Consider the following 20,102-nt stretch of genomic DNA (forward strand, 5'->3'; position numbering starts at 1 on the left):
ATATTTTTTCACAGAGACGAAACATTTGTTGTATCGGAATTTAACAATATTACCGGTGCAGGCCTTATTATGGTACAAAATATTGATTCAACATTTATCTGAGTCTGATTATAAAAGGAAAGTGGAACATGAATATAATACAAGGTTTACAAAGAATCAAGGAATGCTTGTTCCAAAATATAATAATAAATACGGACGGCGAACCCTAGAATTTAACGTGCCAAAAATGCTTAACATGTTACCCATTAATATAAAAAATTGCGATTCTACAAATAGATTGAGATATATGCTGAAACAATGGTTACTAAATAGAGATAGTTTATATTAATGTAGGTGTGTTAATTGTATAGTTATAGTAATAATATTATGTGTGTATGTATGTAATTGATCATTAACATCCTGTTGACAAACTGCTTTATTGCAGTTTAACGGGATTGTAGCTTGAAAACCAAAAAAAAAAAAAATGTAATTTCAATTCAGGATTATCACAATAGTCCTGTGATTCACCACACAACCAATATGTCCCTGTTTTAATTTTCCTGAATCACACTGTATTATTTATACGTAAATAGGTTTTAGTGTCATTCTCAGAGTGTCTTCAGTCAAATCATTATTTCATTGCACATTTACTAGCTGGATATAATCGGGCAAAAAATTCAAGCGTGCTTTGAATAAAAGATTAGCGTAATAAAATAAATGTCGATTGTGTCACTGGATTTGATGACATCATTCGCGAAATGAACTTCTCTAGTAACCGCATCAGACATCAGACATCAGGCGGGTTGAACCTTCGGCACATAATGTTATGACATGGACCCGGTATGATCTCAAAATCTCGTGGAGCAATCTCCCAATTATTGCGAGATTCAGTCGTAATAGGATCACTTATCGTGTTTTACGTTAACTTTGTATGTAAATTCATTCAGTTGCACAACGCCGGTTTTAGTTTTTGTCAATCGTTGCACAATGTTTAATGTTTTATGCTGATGAAAGATTTGAATGCGAATCGGCAGTCCTAATGTGGATAGTGGAAAGTATCAGCTTTATCCAATTTAGAGTTGGGATGTGAAATCGGCTCCTGATGCTACGTTACTGTCTGTACCTTCGTGTTATTATTATGTATGCATTATTCTAATAGTCGCGCTTAGTTTCTTTGGAGCATTGTCCATAAAGCACCACTTTCTTCTTGGTCATCCACTAATGAATCATACTAATGTCCCGTTGTTCCCGATGTTGCAGTACTAAAATCACACAATTTTATTGGTTTGTAATTCCCACACAAAACTCTCAAACGGTGTGCTTTCTGTTCGGGCGTCGTATAATTAATTAGCATTAATTTTTCAATCCGGAATTTATTGGTCAACACAACTATTTTCAGCGCATATCTTGATTTCTATTATGAGCTATGGAGCTCGAAATAACCATTTAACTGTCAAAAGAAAATGGTTAAGTAGTTATGTGTTGTACGTTTAAATTAGCGAACTAAAACACGAGCCGATCCACGAATTAAGGGAAAAGAACGAAGCAACTGCAAGCTACGTTTCGCGCTATTTGCGGTTGCTTCCTTCCTTTCCCATAAGTTGATGTTCAGCTCGGCAGTTCGGCTCACATATGTATATGTAGCATTAGGCTTTTGGCTTGAAATAAACGCCAGAGGTTTTTTTATGTACAATTAAAATAGGACATTATAATTAGAAACAATTATTTTTCATATTACAATAAATCCTTAGTTGAGGTTTTTACTAACTAACTAACTAACCATCACGCCGTTTCCCCGCAGGGGTAGGCAGAGAGGACGGACCGCCAAACAACTCGGTCTTGGCACACACTCCTTGCCTCATTCACATTCATACATACTCTTCTATTATTCTGACTCTTGACATGGGGTTTTTACACATGAAGTTTTTACACATATGATTAACTAGTTGAGAGCTAATTATTACGACGTTGCATCATTTTAAGCAGCATTTTGCAGGAATAATGTTAGTGTAAAACTTAAAGAAACACGCAAGAAATGAGAATATCACTCTAGTACACGAGTTCCTAAAACTTAAAGAAACACGCAAGAAATGAGAATATCACTCTAGTACACGAGTTCCTAAAACTTAAAGAAACACGTAAGAAATGAAAATATCACTCTGGTACACGAGTTCCCATCACTTAGAAAACACCTAAGAAATCAGAACTGAACCATTTATTATTCTGATAAATTTATGAATAAATTATGAATCAACATTTCCACTCAATAAATATTTTGCATCTAATTATTTATTTACTTTCAGTATTTGATTTTAATTCATTATTATTTATACAGAAATGGGAGAGTTAATAGAATGTACGACCAGCAAGTGAATGGAGAAAGAACTCTGTACATTTCCGGAAACGTGAATAAAATATTTGAACCCTGTCCTGTAATAATCGGAGTAACATAATATTATTTGTGAACATGAATTAAGGAAGACGTGGGTCCAATGTCAGAGGTATGGGTTTGATGGGTTTGATAGTCTACTTATCCCTGCGAAAAAACATGCCTTGATGGTTAGTTAACAAAACTGCGTATATTATAACTTTTAATTTTTTATTTGACCGGTGTCATCCTGATACGGGCATCTTCAGACTAGTCATTTACCTGAAGTGTCTCTTTCTGCTTGACTTTTAAAACTTTCTATTTCTTTGATTACATTTTAATAATTATAAAACATCGAAAATTAAAAACCTCCTACTCCTTTTCCCCACTGGGTTGAGGTCTGCATTAGTAAAGAAAAATTTTCTTGGGTAATTTTAGATAAACAATAACTGTTCATTACATTAAGTACACTGTATCCGAAACTAAAATCTGTTTGTAAAAAGTTATGAAATAAAATGAACTCGTCTTTTTCCCCTCGACTTGTGCAGTTTAACGTGTTTTATGACCAAAACATTTCCATTTTATTTTTGATACATTCGTCAAAAGGGGATAATCATAGGTTTGTGCCCCGTTCATGACGATTATTATCACACGTATTTTTTTGAGAATAGTATCAAAATCTCTTAATATGTAAAAACCTGAACCCCTGCTGAGTCACAAAACGTAACCAAAAACCTCCTACCTCTTGTCCCCATCCCTTGTTACCAGCTTTGTAACTAGTTTTATCGAGAAACCGTCTTGCGCGGAGCCGAAGTGAATTATTGTTTTTTTTAATTAATAACAGCATTAAGCAAAGTGGTGGAATTATTAACGCCATTGACTTACAAATGGGTATTGTAAATTCCTCAGTTCATTTCCTCGATTTACACTTGTAGGTGGCTGGACTCCTAGCCTTACTGGGAGTCAGAAGCTATAAATACTCTAATTAACACCCCCTCCCAACCTCCTCCTGCCATGACCTTTAATAATCTATGATCACGATTAAATGGCGATATTAGCGAGATGAACTAAGCTATATGGATAGTAAATGGCTCGTTTTTTTGCAATTTCCTTTTACAGAGGCTGATTCATCGGTTAATGATGCGTGCACAGCGATAGGAAACTGTATAACTTAAATATATATAATTATCTTTAATAACATGTTTTAAACGTGTATTTATTTATTACTTGACAACTACTAGTTTTTCTACCAGGCTTCGCACGACATTTGAATATGATTAAATAAGAGAATAATTAAATATAATAACTAACTTAACGTGTTGACAGTAATTTTCCTCTTATTTTGAACGTCAAGTGTACAAAATTTTACGACGTATCAAAAATCTTGTTTTAAATGGTGGGATAAAGGGATGATGGTAGTTTTTTAATAACTTGGAATAAAACTATAGAGGTACAATTTATATTTAAATAAAACAAACCCACATACCACACCGGGACACTCTTCTTTACAGACATCGAAAAAAATTCATCAAACGGCATGGCGACTACTCTATTTTTTTTTTTTTTTTTAATAATGGTTAAAACAATGCTCAGTTACATTGATGTTATTTTTGCATTATGAAAGAAAATGTGAATGATTTTGAGAGTTGGATTGGAGTTTCAAGGGTTCTCTCATCACTTATGTGAAAGAAGTCCCATGATGGGAAAGATCGATATATGCAAGCAATGCTTGCAAAGTTTCATAGCTATGTTATATCTATGGTGTAGGTAACATAAAGATTAAGATAATTTTGTAAAACTCATTATGAGTATTTATAAAATGTTACCTTTGCGTTTACCAACACTGGATAAAGGTGTCAACTGTCGGTAAACATTCCGCGTTAGTAGCGCTCTGATGTGTCGCTAAGACCTCTGAATATTCATTCGACATAATTGATTAGCTCCTCCGCAAGTAATGAATAAGTAATTGTAGTTAGTAATTACCGGTGAACAGTGTCTTCCTTTAGCATTAGCTGAGATAAACACCGTTGGCCGCAGCGACCTATCCTAATGGCGGAAATGCTCATCTGAACTAAGAGTGAGACATTCGTGAGTTGAAATAAACAACAAAATTCATCATAGTGATTTATTTTTGGGGTATTATGCCGTGTTGCACTACCTCCTTCTTTAGCTAACATTTTGGACAGCATTATAGTGTTCATCGTCATGAATCATTTAAATTTATTGAATTTAAAGTTTATTAAAAATGTATGTTCTTTATACAAATAGAACTGTGTGGTCAATGCGCCTCAAAAATTTTACCACTTATGAGTGTTTAAAATTTTACCTGGCTATTATAGACTTAGAGGCCTTGTACTCGTATTTTCTCGGTAGGGAAAAAATGATTACCTAAAAACCTTACTTAATGTGTAAAGATCACAGACATATGATTCATATGTCTATGGTAAAGATTGTTTTTATTTTATTTTATGGATTCTTTCGTAATCCTCTAACTAGCTAGGGCTTATAACAATACCCTTTCACGTGTCTGACTAATTAGTACTGCGGCTCATTTGGCCTTATTACTATTAGCATCTGATGGTTGTATTTATTTTTACGCTACATTACGATACATGTTTGGAAAAATTCTTAACAGAATTAAAAACGGTTAAGAGTGATATTATGTTTATGGTTGTGATACCGTGTCGCCAATTCCAAAACAGTTGTAATACATTATAATTTAAGATGGTTTTTTTGCGTTTAGTCTTGGTGTAGCCGTCAATTATCGTATAACAAGAACTATTGAGCTTAGCTTCGTCGTCTTAATTGATATTTGTGGGATTTTTATGAATTTCAATTGCCACTGTAATAAGGCGTGCTCTATGTGTTTTGGGTCTTCCCAGAATTTCAGGTACAAATTCAAAGTAATGGCCGGATAAAAATTAAATGCTCTGCAATTGCAGATTTATCAGGGTGGCCGAGCTTACATGCTCGGAAGTGTTCTGATATTATTTTGGAGTTTATAAACTCCATCTGTTTCAAGAGGAAACTGGGCTTCTGCAGGTCTCAGTAAGTCTTGTATTTTTGTGGTGGTACCGAAAACAGTCTTGATGCTTTATTTTCTCAGTATCTTAGCAATTCTGGCCGTCATATTTTGATCATAAGGCAAGGAAGCGCAGCCTTTTAGCTCTTGTTCAATTCTGTCTTCGTTTGGGGTAGATTTAGCTCTTATAATTTGCCTTATATGTTTTGAGGGGTACCCGTTCCGCTCTACTGCATCGGTTAGCTTTATAAGTTCCGACACGATTTTTGGTTCCTCACATATTCAGGTTGCTCGAGTCGCCAACCTCTATTCTGCTCTGGGTGGGTGATACGATTCAGCGTATATCTACCGATTCGTATGAGTTAGTTATCTATACACGGTGTGCCTTAGTCTACATTTTCTTTTCGCATCACTTACACGTCTAGAAAAGGCAGGGTTCTATCTTGATTTTCCAGATCCATTCGAACTAATTTTGCTGTGAAGTGAATAAATATGGTCCAGGAGTTCGATCAGTTTCTCTGTTTCATGAGGCCAAATGGCGAAGGACATAATCGATGAAAATGGTCGGAAAAAATCATGTTTTGCCTTAGCTTAACAATGAATTGAAAGATCTTGTGAGTATCTAACACAAAAAACTATTTGTTTCTTGTTTGGGATGTCAGTTTCTTTCCTTACCTAGTTAGATATACACGTTGCTTTGAGATCTGTGTCTTATTTCTCAAGGCACAAAGTTTGGCTTCAAAGCCATTCCGCTCATAAAAATCTCAGTGCCCTTTCAGCTAGTTTAGTTGTTTATGTTTTTTCTATATATTAATTGGTTTACCGGCTGAAGATTGTTATTTCATCTCAAATTTCCAATGAATTCTTAATACGGAAACATAACAAAAATATAAAAATCCCTACAAACGATTACACAGCTATTCGCACTTCCTAAAATCGGCTCTTGCTTCCTATAAGGACATCCTTCCGGAAGAGGCACTGTCCACCGACACTGGAACTGTCCGTGACTCATCTTATGTTTTAATCGAACATTATTTCATTGACATTGCCATAACTTCAACTGCCGCAATCTCTCACTCAGTCATTGGAGTGACCCCGACAAACCTGTAACATTTCTTATAAAAATATCCACCTTCGCTTAGCTCTTAAACTCAGTTAGTTGTAATGTTTTTACCTTCTTGTGAAGTTGTTCCGATCGATATGAATATGTATTGTAGTTTGAGTGTGTTATCCTTACTTATTTTAGTGTAGAATTGTTTCTGACTGTTAAAAATAGATTTAGATTTTAAGGTTAAATATCAATCGCATGACTCATGGAACAGTATTTAGTACGTAAATAAATTAATTCGACGCAATTAAATTGAATTTGTCTATTTTTGACTGTGATTATATTAACGTTATTAAACAGTATGCGAAAGAGATCAGTTTGTTGAGAAATTTGAAATATGCACAAAGGACACAATATTGTGCCTTCTTCAGGGCAGTACATTATTTGAAATGTTAACTCCCCACAAGAGGCCCAGAGGGAAGCTTCTAGGCCTGTGTTATCACCGGGGATTCCGTGTGGATGGAGATTCTAGCGGTTGTTTGTTTGATCTTGTTATTGTTTTTTCCAGACATTGCCGATTTAAATTCCAGCAACCCACGCTGCCCTAACTCACTCGACTGTTTTCCATTTCCCTTACACAAATCCTGACTTGTATATAAAACATTATCCTACTCTTGATGTCTACAGATATTAGCAGACCTACCTCGCTCTATTCCTGTCCCGTGTTATTGTGCCTTACGGAACTACGGCGCGCTTCCCGCTTGATACCTATATCTTTTATTTAGTCTTTAGTATATTTCATGCAATTATTCGGCCTTGGCCGAGTGATTTTCCTTGAAAACCTTTAGTCTGTTTGTTTGAACTAATGAAAAGCATAATAAATACCAAGTGGAAACCGACGATCGATGTTTATTTCGTAAATACCTGCCGAACATACATGAGTACGATGTTATTTATTTTCAAGGTGAAGCGTAGTTTGAAAGTTTGAATGGACGATTCCTTGTTTATTATGAATGTTTTCCTTAAAAGTTAAGTTAGCTAATGGATTCTATGCCAATAAATGTTTATTCCGAATTAAGATCTTGAAAGAATTTTTGCTAGCGTTTGCAAGCTAAGTAGTTTGTTTCCTCCCACTGCGGAGTAACGGTTACTTTTTCCTTTGACTTCTATTTATTCGGAAATTCATCATATTTATACTCGGATTTGTTTTAAACATTAAACTTTGTTCCGCTGCAATACCTAATAAGTTTGTTAAATTAATGTTTTCTTCTAATTTGCCAAGTGTCCCTGAAGTGTGGTTCCTTTAAATTAGCGCTATACAAATTAGACCATTCTTCAATAGACACCGCTACTTGGAGCGAACGTGAGGTGCGAAACGACTAATGTAACTTTATTTTAGTGCAAATATCTTTTCGACTGAAAATATAAAAATAATTAGGTCATAATTTCTGAAATTTGATTTACTTTAGATGTAGGTAAGATATTTATCTTATTTTTTACTACGCACTTTTGCTATGACGAACGTATTCAATACTTTATAAGCTACTCATTTTCGTTTAAAACATCCTTAAGGGTAAGTGGCTCTTTTTATTAGAATCGTCTAGGATACCGTTCTACTTATAGCGATCGATATATTATGTCACATAAGTCATAATATTACATACTCATCCATTATAACATTTACGTAATCGCTCTGATATTACCATTACGTGTTTCGCAAATTCCAGGTCTTGTAAGCTATGTATTTTTTATTATTTTTAAGCATTCGTGTTCACTGTGTACACTTTGTTTTATTATTCAACTCTTTATTCTCATTCCCTAGTAAATGTGTATGTTACCTTATTAAGCAGGTAAACCACCCTAATGAGCGTTTCGCACGAATTAATTTAAAGCTAGCAAAGTAATTTACGTTTATTCTAGTTACAACTTTGTGTGGTTTAAGTCGTAGTTATGGGAAAGATCTGTAAAATAAACTAGTTTCTTTACTATAATTTATGATATAAATTCAACAATGAACTACTTTATAGCTTTCACTTTAACTGTGAGTTGTGATATAATACCGAATATCGATTTCATCTACTTTAAATACTTTTTAAAACCGGTCACAATAATAACAGATAACCCCGCCATAAATTGTTACCAGTAGATGTTAGGTATAAATTATGCAATTTAAAATATACCTACCAAACCATTCTTTTGCAAATACTAGGTGAATAATCTTATAACTCAACTGACGTACAAATATGCACGTCGGATCGTTAAAAATAAAGCGAATGTTCACACGTACAAAACACTACGTAGATTGCGCAGCTACCATAAATAAAGACTGCAGATGTTCTGATCAAAGATCAAAGGCGAAGAAATTGAGAGGTTGAATTTATTTGAATATGATTACATTTTTTTTTAAGTTTTTGTACCGGAATTTTATTGAAATGCTGTAAAGTTAAGTAATTTAGAATGAAATTAGACATTTTCTCGTAAGTCGCTTTTCACGGCAAATCATCTCCTACCGGATTTGCAAATGTTTTTTTTCTTTCGATAACGGTGCTGGGTAGATAAGTTTTCGCAAGATTCTCCTCAGAAATGACACTTAAACATTTGAACATTCCAACCAAAGTTAAGAAAACTTGTTTCGGTTAGGTTAGTTTTCGATGAATTAAAATGACACGGAAGCCATGATTTATGCTCGATGTATCAGAATTACAAAATGTATTCGTTTCATCAACATTTCATTCCATTTCTTACGTCATTAAAATTATCCCAACGGGCGTTTAATTAAGTCAAACATGTTTTTAAATAATTTAAAAAATCACACCTAAAAGACCCGACACTTATGACCGCGTATCGATTTACATCTATCATTTCTACTCGGGTGCTTAATTTTTCCCGAAACCCGTTCGCCACGCGGGCCGAATTACCGATTTTTTTGTGTAAAACCTGTTTTTTGTTCTTTAGAACAGCCGCCATATTGACCAATACATTTCTGTGACTTTCCTTTTCGATCGTGCAAATTTGATTGCGTGTGAAAACGTCTTTACTATATAATTCCCTACCCGCAGTAGTTGTGCTGCCAACGATGTGGTGACATTTGTGTGACAGGGACAGTGGGTCGGAAGTTTGCTTTTCGATTTGAGCGCGCACAAAAATATATTAATTCATCTTTAATTAAATGTACAGGTGCTGGGTGTTACCGATGTTGAGTTTTTAATTAAGATTTTTACTAGGAATATATTAACAAATAATTAATATCATAATAATAATCCACTTACTGTGTTGAAAGGAAATGGAACTTATGCGTTCGATTCTATTCATGTATTGATTAAAAGCATTTCAACCGTTCTTCATATAATTAGGTACTCAAAATCTTCATTTTGGTGGGTAACTTTCTTTATTCCAAGATTTAGGGTCTGATATTCATCTTATTTCTGGGTTATTGAATCCATCTCATTGAGGGATGCCCTACAAGTCAAGTATAACCGCTTGAAAAATAACCCGATTTACTCAACGAAAATAACCTTATGTGATATGCAGGAGCGAAGAAATGATGTGGTGGAAAACAATAATATGAACAATAACAATAATATATTTTTTTTTATTTTGTAGCGTTTTAATAGATTCTCAACGATATCTTAATTACAAATCAAATATGGCACACGAAAGTGCGTCGCATTGTTTAATCACTCCACGGTAATTCCTTCGCTCCTGTATAATAAACTATGAACGTTCACTTTGCCTTTGAATAATTCCTCCTAGCCAAGTCTCAAAATTACGGAGAAGTAGAATACGGGATACTTATCCATTATTAACTGGTCTGGAAGGGCGACTTGCTGGTTGTTGGTATTGGTGATCCGCCTGAATCCCTCGGATATTTTCTTCTGGGTTGTTCAAGGTTTGTTTTTCAACCCTACCCTTCTTATCCTTCATTTTGGACAACTTTGCAGTGTCCATCTTAAGGGTTTTGTGTAATAATAGTAATACAACTGGCTTACAACTAGGATTCATAATAACTAGTGACTTACATCTAACACTTATAAATAGTGACTTACGAGTTAGGATGGTTTGTTCCGTAGAATGTGAACAATTCATCAAATTTTGAAGTTCTGCGAAGGTTCTATTCAAGTTCTGTTATTATATCATTATTGGCCAATTGTTTCACAAAACTGAAATAATAACAGAACCTGAATAGAACCTTCACAAAAAAAAGAATATCAACTTTGAAATTTGATCAATTGTTCAATTTCTCTGGAACAACCCATCCTAAGGCTTATAACTACTGCTTAACCTAAGACTTACATCTAAGACTTATTTCTAGTGAATTACCTCTAAGGCTTATAACTAGAGATGGCAAAATTTCGTTTTTAACTAAAAACGCGAAAAAATATTTATGTTTCGAAAATAGGGCATTTATAAATTTTCTTTGCGTTTCAAGGCATTTGAAAGTGTTTCCAGTGATTTCTATTTCGCGAATTAACGCGAAAAACGTGATTTTGGCCGTATTTCAGCTAAATTATTCTATTTAGCGAAATAGGCGCGAATTTCCCGAAAATACCGGGTATTAAAATAATATGTGAGAATTTCTAAAAATCGATATTTACATTACGATTTTTTATAATTTTGATACTATTTTATGTGTAAATATTTAATATTTTTGTACTGTAGGCTAAAATTGCTTTTTGACATTACACAATTTGTGCGAAATAAATTACGCCTATTGATGTTAATCGCAATCTGCATTTGTTGTGTTTGTGTTCGACCCGTACTTAGAGTTTCCTTCTTTATTAATTTAATATTAAAATTAATTATTTATAATCTTTCACATGGAAATACTTGCAAATGAAGGTTAAACATATATTTTACCAAAAATACTAAAAATATGCGCTAAAAACATTCAGGAAATACATTTTTTTCTATTTTGCTACAGCTTTCTGTGGCTTAAAGTTAGAGACTTACAACTAACACATTTACATTTAAAATATATGTTTTAGGTTTTGCCCGTGTTGTTAGTGATAGTAACAAAAATAATAAATATAAAACAATACTCTTTAGGTATAGGTACAAACAGGTAACATAGATTTTTTTATCAGATGCTTTAGCGAAAGTGAACAATTTCCACGCAATCGTAAACATACACTGTCGAATACCTCCCTAATTTATGTTGTCTTTTGACCTACAAAAATGGCAAGTAATCTTTTGACTTCATTAATAATAATCCCCCCGCGTGAAACACCGTACCTACCTTACTTGTACTCGTGCTTTCTTTACTCTTTCTTCCAGAAGACACACGAAGAACACGTGCTCCCAGTCACAACTAAAGATAGTACCGAGTGCCGCATAGTGCCGAGTGCTGAGACGTGTCGATGTGTCAGCGCAATAAATAGTAGAGTTTGGATCAAGAGTCACCTCCCGCCTGAGCCGTCGGTCCGTCGGATGCTGCGCACCCAAAATAGCCAGGATCTGCGCCAATCTCCTTCTTTATATCCGCGCCCACGGACTCTAGAATACGTGGGAGATGCTTGTGCTTGTTTACAATGAATCTATTTTTTGTTTACTTTTTGCCTCAGTGGCTATGCGTTGACAGCGCGAAAAGGTTCGGCATTTCGTTTACCGGCGAATTTTCTGTAATTTAAAGGATTTAATATTCTTTTGGTTCATCGGTTCAGATGTTCAGTGTTCAGTGATTAGATTATTTGATGGAAAACACATTTTGTGAAATTGAAATCCATGCAATATTATGACCAGCTACGCAATGTTTTTGTAAAATTGTGGAGATCTAAAAAAGGTATCTGCAATGACCATTAGTTTACAATTAATGTGAACTGTTCTAATTAAACTCCCTTATATTTCAAGAATCATGATGCATTTTTGTAATAATTATTTTCTTAGAATAATAACCCTTAATCTCGCTATTTGTAATTAAACTTGTAAACCTGTAGGTTAACAGAGGGTAAATAATAGAAAGGCGGTGCTTTTCTTCTTTTTCGTTCCTAATCCATCCATTATAATCAGGTGAACTTACCAAATAATCAGTTACAAATATTCATGTAACAAATCGGAACCAAATCGTGTCCTACATTCTCAGCGCCGATGTCTGTGTTTTATGTCACATGTGATTTGCTCGCACCGGCCTACAACTGGGTCATACAGTCATACAGCTCTAACTAAAGTGTCGCAACTATTCGTATTTTATCTCTTGATCGGTTTAAATGTCAACCAATATTATTTTATTAATTTACAATGTATATGGGCTTCAGGCGTTTGTTTGGCAAGGCTTTCTTTATTTGCAATAAATTAGAGAATAAAGCTACTTATCGCCAGTGGGATCTGAAGACAATGCTCAATTGCGCTATTTCTCAATCCGTGCTCAAATGTCATTTACTATAATATTTTAGTAGCGTTGGGTACCTCATACAAGATGCACTACAAATGTCCCAAAGAAAAACTTAATATAATCAGTCCCTATAATTTAAAGTAGTGTAATTCCTACTCCTGATTTCCGGAGCACATTTTTCAATTTCTACTCTGTTTTCACAAAATTTTTTGAAAATTAAATGTTTATTTTTAAAATCCTGTTTTAATCCAAGTTTGCACTTTACTTAGTGAATTCTTGTGTACACAAGTGTACCCGGCGTGCGCAAGGAAATTTTATTTGATTAATTTTGTTTAAATTTTATCATATGAAATAATATATCCCCCTGCTGAAAGACCACCATTCAAAACCGAAACGTTGCTTGAAATGGCTTTAGTCGTGTTTGGTCATAAGATCAGAATAGCCAGATAATTTATCTTCATCTTCCACATCTCCTTCCCATCCCCACTCTCTAAAAAGGTTCTTTACTCATGTACCGTGTATGATGATACATGTGTCATGATGACGCACGTTACATATTATCTCTATCTTCTTGAATAGTTCCCAAGCTGAGTAATGCAGTCATTTCGCTAGTTTAGCTGGTTGTGTGTGGCTACTGGCAGTGACTCCAGGGAGTATGATAAACCGGTGTCGGTAGTAATAGCGTCGTGTGGCGTCGCGGCGCTCAGCGTATGGGCGTCGGAACAACTCGCACCGCAGCTTCCAATTAGTCTGACCTTATTATCGCCTAGGAAAAGCGTGCAGCGAGCGAAAGTCCTGTTTCCGCATCGATTGATGTATTTCAAAAGTTCTCATTTTGCGCTAACTTTATCAATAACCATTCTGTACTGATAAAATAAAATTTGTACACCGAAAGTTGGCCAGAAATCATTTTAATTTTAAACAAAATTCGTTATTTTTATGCATCACCCACCGGTAACCAAATTAGTAAGTAACTATGATTTTTTGATAGGTATGCAAAAATCTATTATTTAGATGACATTTTTTCATCATCGTTAGCAATTTTGTGACCAAAAAATATTTTTATAGTCATTTTTATCAACTCCCTTTGAATCCCGTTGTTTTCATTTATTTATTTGAATTATTATTCTGTCTCTGACCTTGTTAAAAGTATTAATGATGGTATTTTCGCCAAATATAATATAATAATAAATTATAATAATTGGATGACTTGTATAGCGCCGTTTTTGTGCAAAATCACCTCAAGGACGCTGTAACATATTTATTATATGTAACATATGTATACATATTTATTTTCGCCAAAATAACTAGAACGACTCTGATAGTTTGGCTTGAAATTGTCACAGAAAAGGGTAGTATTTTGTTTTATTTCTGGTCGGTGCATACAATTTTATTTTCGCCAAAATAAAATTATATGTACCTACCAGAAATACTACACAAAATGCTACCCTTTTCTGTGACAATTTCAAAGCAAACTATCAGACTCGCACACTTCTAAATCGACTACATAATGTTGGCAATATATTTGGGAATGTTGTCGACATTTTGAGATTCCGTATTAGAGGTTAAACGCATTCTTCATAAATACTTCTCTGAAATGTACGAGTTCACCATTCCGTAGTAAAAATACATTTTTTCTGTGTTTCTCATTTTTATTTTATAATTTATTTCGTATTTTACGCAGATTGCTTATTTAAATTAGTTTGCCAATCTTTCAATGAAGTGTATTTTGTATATTATGTGTTATACTTTGCAACTTAACTTATTATTATTATATACAATAACGTGTACATTGTATACCATTGTTACTCTGTACAACAAATACAACACAACTGTATTTTACATTCAAGTCGTAAAGCTCACCCTACTAGGGCGTAAATAAATAATTTTCACAACTGCTTTTGCGTAATCGTCTAAACATTGGAATTGTGTTCCCTGTAGTTGGGCTATATTCTACGTTGTGTTGTGTTTAGACTTTTACTCCTATTACTCCTACTTGTATTTTCCCAGTTTATCTCGCATTTTATAGCGCTTATCCAAATTTACTTAATCTCAACACTTAACAACCGTTCTAGTTTATTCTCAAAGTTACAGCTATCCTTAAGTTAAGCACGTCGTTAGAGCGTAGAAATCCAACCGGTGGATGAGAATGGGTAAATAAAATTATAAAAGGGATATTGTGAAATGTAGGAAAAAAATGTATTAACTTAGAGTACTTTTAGTAGCTAGTTGTAATTTAATCAAATTATTTACATCTATTTGTGTCGGTTTTGTGTACAACCGACTACAGAGTAGCTCGTAAACTATATCTCACCCTCGCCTATGCAAACTTCCGTCCCCTAATATTGTTATACTGTTTTGCTTTACGCCTAAATGGCACCGGAATTAGATTATCTAGCGCTTGTTCCTGTTACATTTTCAACACATTCTATCGATTTCCTATACATTAACAAGGATAATGATAAACTAGCCAATCATTATTATATTACTACCTAATTCCTAACTTTGAATCAAATTATTTTGTTATTTTGGTAACGTTGACGCTAACCACTATCCCGTGAAAAATCACGGGATATTATGTAAATAAACCTTAGTTAGTAAATAAAACTCTTGAAAATGAATAATGCGCAGACCCTTGAAAGATCGTGAAATCTGACTTTACTTGTCGTCATTAACACTAAGAAATTCAAACGAAAAAAATACAAATTTCAACTATAGAATTCAAATCATTTTCTGTTGAAAAAATATTACACCGAAGGAAGGTACTTTATCGTTTGTCTGAATTAATGACCCAATCAGTACCAGGGTTAACACTCACAGACAGACCCACAATCGAAATTAAATAAACAGAAAACAATAATAATCCACGTTATTTGTGTTTCAACTACAAAATAAAATTTATCAATAACCGTTTTATTCTTTCCCTTTTTATCATTTTTTTATGAAAATAATAAACAGATTATTTATCTATAATTTATTAAGTGAAATGCAATAATATCGTTGAAGGCGTATGGAACGAGAAGCTACCAAACTAATTGCATTCAAACCCAAATTATTGATAAGATATTTTTACTATTTCGTACATAATATTAATACGCACGATGAATCGAAATCGACGAATCATTCGTATTTTTATCGAGTTATCGATGCTATCATTCTGAAAGTATTATTAACAATTATTTTACAACATTTTATCTTGTTATTTATTTTATAATATTTGTGACTAGATAGCGCCGACTTCCGTCATAAATCAATGACTAGATTGATATATTGCAGACATGTTTTACTAACTACAGTTTAATACTCAAAAGTGCATTTTTTTATTTTACAAATTTGAAAAAATTACACCTTTGGTGATTTTCTCAACTACCATACTAGGCTCATCCCCGTATTATGGTAATCGTACATGATTTATACAAGAATAACAAAATAATGTTTTGTAGAACAAATAATAAAACATAAGAGAAAGGGACATGTTAAATAGTAAAACAAATAATTAAAAAATATGTATTATTATAGAAACCACGTTAAACTGATTGATGAAAATATATTTTAAATAAAAATAAAAATATTAAAAGCAAGATTAAAATACATGCAAAATTATACCAATTATTTTATATAATTTTTATCTTCTTTAACACACGTTAATCATGGTACGTACATATCTAGAAATATACCTATTTATGGTCACATTGTCACATTTGAATTTAGTGATTTAGAGACAAAACTTTTTTTTTTAAAACAGTGTTAGTAACTCATGTATTCTTTAAAGAAGGCTCGTCCACTTTCAAATATCTAATGTTGAACGCGGATAGTCAAAAGGGATATAGGATTAATTGACTTTGTATATTTTAGGAGCGATGAACCAGAATTATCGTTGAGCGAATGTGGTTGTGGAGCACGCATCCCAGGTTTGATGAAAAGCGGGTGTGTGTGCTCGATGTTGTGGAGACTCCAGCAGGTTATTTTTCCATATGTAGCACAAGCTTGTCTTAATAAATAACTGGCGAATATACAAGACCCTAATTTTAGCAAATAGTTCGTTTGAAGGGTGGGTAGGTTGGCATTTAAATATAATTCACAAAATTAGTTTTTGTACTGTAATAACTGGATTGATAATAGATTCACAATACAATATGTTGCTATGGATTGGAAAATGGCAATATAATAAGTTGTCAAAATTTTGTTTACGTATGAAAAAGTCGTCATTTATAAAAACGCTTTAGCCTTCAGTAAAATCCATTATATTTTTCAATTAGAAAGATATGTCTAGTAAAAATGGCTTTCCAATAGTGTGACCGTTGTGTAATTACACATTTCTCAGGATCACAACCACCTTGTATAGAAAATAATTATTTTCCTTTTAAGAACATTTATACAGTTTTGGAATGAAATCTGTTTGCCAATATCATAGTGAATTGAGAAGTTTTACCTAACTCGGTGGAGTCTATCGGACTCATTCCAGATCCTATTTTACGAACTTTAATTAAGCTGTAGCGTTCCTCGTGTTTAGAATATTATTTAATTATAAACATTTCAACTCTTAATTGATTTCGATTACCTACACTTCATTTCTTTGTTTATGGATTAACTGGATAAATTAATTCTACGAACTGACATTCCCATTTCGTTAATCGGACATTGAAAAATATACACAAAGCATTTTTAGGTCGAAGGGCGTAACGTCACTAACACGTAAACATATTTACTTAGCAGAACTTGTACCTGAGCGATATTTTATGAACATAATTTATTCATTTGGTGTATTGATATATTTCGAGAGTATTTTGAGATACCTTGAAAACAGTAACTAAATAAAAAGATAAAAATCGTTGTTATGTTTTATGATTAATAATAATAAATAAAAATAATATTTGAATGATTGCTATAGCGCTGTTTTTGTGCAAAATCACCAAATTACGTTTTATTGTTTTGTGTTGATTGATTGAATACTAACAGATATTTGTTTTTCCTTTCAGGTAAGTTGAAGCCTTTGTGATTTCAATATCATCCACATTCCACAGCTGGTGCAAATTGTACGTAGTTAATTCTATTTTTTATGTTTTACTTAACTACTTGAATGTTTAAAAATATATGTGTACAAACTTGTCGTTTTTCGGATAATTTATTGATTGGATAAATTATATAGTGCCACCTTCATAGACATTTTCTTCCATTTCCCACATGTTTCCCAACTTAATAAGGATCAGCCCACGGAGTTTTCTTTTCTGAACTCTGATGCGGAATCTATGGGGATCATGTGAAAGACTTAGTTGTAGTTAGTCACTACGCTCTCTTGGATTTATTTAAATGTGTGACATTTGTTATATTTCGTATTCCCGCAATACTCGGGAGTCGGGATGTTAACTAACGCAGAGTTTAGGAGAGAATATACAAATATAATTAAATGGATTCTAAAACCCTTCTCCGTTCTTCCAAAACTCTCACTTCAAAAAAATGAAGTTAAGCTTTTCATTGTTGAATAAGAAATTTGCATATCAAACGATTTAACTCTTTTATGTATACTCCATAGACTAAATACGACGGTAATCAATGGTATACTCCAAATAAATATTAAATTTCTTCAAACGATTATCTGCTTTTATTGCTCAAACACGATTTATTAAACTGTTTTACATTCGCTCAAAACACTTTTAAGGCTTATTACTTTCTTGCATATGCGAGAAGTAATGCTTACGAAATGAATTATTTTATTTATTTTATGTCAATATAATGAATATTGGAATTGTAATAATTGTAATTAATTCGTGTTGGAATACCATAGTAAAAAAACGTACAGTTAAAAGAATAAAAACATAATTTTTTCCGCTCATTTGTTTTTGAGTAGACTGGTTTCACCCTGATTTTTTGGGATTGAAGATGGCCTTAGTCAACCAGCCTGAAGATGCCCGTTACGGGGTGAAACCATTGACTCAGATCAGCGTTGTTACCGGAAGATTCTAATTACCTAAAGGTTTAGGTATAGTTTATGGTCCTTTCATTTCGGATGTTATTACAACTTGCCACGATATGGCTCATCTTCTAAATATGCCATATTTTGTTGTGTTGAAAAATTCCCCAGTAGCAGAGTAAAGTCTAGCAGCAGGAAGCTTGTTTTAATTATAAGCGTGAATAATTGGTCCGCCCCGTTCTGTCACACAAACCAACTCCCGATTACTGCTAAGAACTAACAAACAAGTTGCTGATGTAGATTTAGAGTAATTTGATGACTTGCTAAATGACTATCGGTGAATCTTCTTGTTAAATCATTGAAAACAGCTTAATTCACCATTGAAGTAATTATGATCCTATTTATTTGTTATTCTTATTGAATTAAAAAAAAGCAAAGGCAAGGATACAAACAACAAGAAAACAATAGGGAGTTATAAATATAATTATCAATATCATATTATTTTAATAGCAACCCTTTGAAGGACAATATAATATAAAAAATACGGTAATTGAGAAAACCGAAACCAACATTTGCATGCAGAAACTTTTGCAATTGTCATCATGACTCTCATCGGTGGATACCGTTTTTGCTTCTTCGTAAAAACAGATTTTATGCTTTACTGTTAAATGTTTTGTAATAAAGTTCCCTACGCTTCAAGACCACCTATTAGCGGTTTGTCGTAAGAATCCTTAATGACGTGAAACACAATTTCTGATCATGAACTATCTCCGTTTATTGGTTTCTCTACGAATTGCGTACAACGCCACCGATATATCAATAATTCACCCAAGATCGATACGGTTCACTCAATATCCGGTGATGATTCAGTATAATGAATTGCCGGAGCTGTCATTCAAAGTCATTTATCGTTTTTAAATTAGTCGACTGGCGCTATCGAGCCGTAGTCAATAGTCAATATATACGAATAGTAGTTCAACGACTACTGGTTCATCGAAGGCCAAATAACTGAGTTATTAATTATTATTATGGTTTAGAAATCATTAGCTGCTCCCGATACAATGTTCTTCTCTTGGTTCAATAGTTCACGGTTTCTCCCATTCAGCATTTAAAAATGGTTAAATGATGAATGGGTAAGTTATGTAAGCATTTTCAAATGCGCAACTCAATATTACAATGCTCTCGTCATGCAATGTTATGTTCTGTTAAATCGTTTAATACCAGGAAGGAAGTGTGCTACATTAGTGTAAGACTGTTAAGCTACAAATAATGTTTTAGATAACGATGAAATAATGCACTCCATGCTTATTCAAGGTTTTCTTCATTCTAGGAATAAGAAATAAAGATTATGTAATAACTACTATAACTATTATTATTTAGTAGTTGACAGATGTAGGACGAAAATGATTTATTTGTTTTCTGATACCTATACCTGCGGCTCCCAAA

At 33.4% G+C, this 20,102-nt stretch overlaps 1 protein-coding gene across 4 annotated transcripts in view; it reads left to right on the plus strand.

The window, feature by feature from the left end:
* The window catches only part of LOC149420727 (rho guanine nucleotide exchange factor 10-like protein), a 430,013-nt gene that overhangs the window by 271,361 nt on the left and 138,550 nt on the right, over nucleotides 1-20,102 (plus strand). The window contains exon 1 of one of the 4 annotated variants that reach the window (XM_089636919.1): nucleotides 11,986-12,196. The exons of the other annotated variants lie outside the window; for them this stretch is intronic. Within the exon in view, the coding sequence (XP_089493045.1) occupies nucleotides 12,139-12,196 (58 nt within the window). The 5' untranslated portion in view covers nucleotides 11,986-12,138. Of the gene's footprint in view, nucleotides 1-11,985; nucleotides 12,197-20,102 lie in introns of those variants that run through there. 4 annotated transcript variants of the gene reach the window in all.

This window comes from Hesperophylax consimilis, chromosome 10, assembly GCF_061612785.1.
Source record: "Hesperophylax consimilis isolate HC1 chromosome 10, BYU_Hcon_1.0, whole genome shotgun sequence".
Lineage (NCBI taxonomy): Eukaryota > Metazoa > Arthropoda > Insecta > Trichoptera > Limnephilidae > Hesperophylax > Hesperophylax consimilis.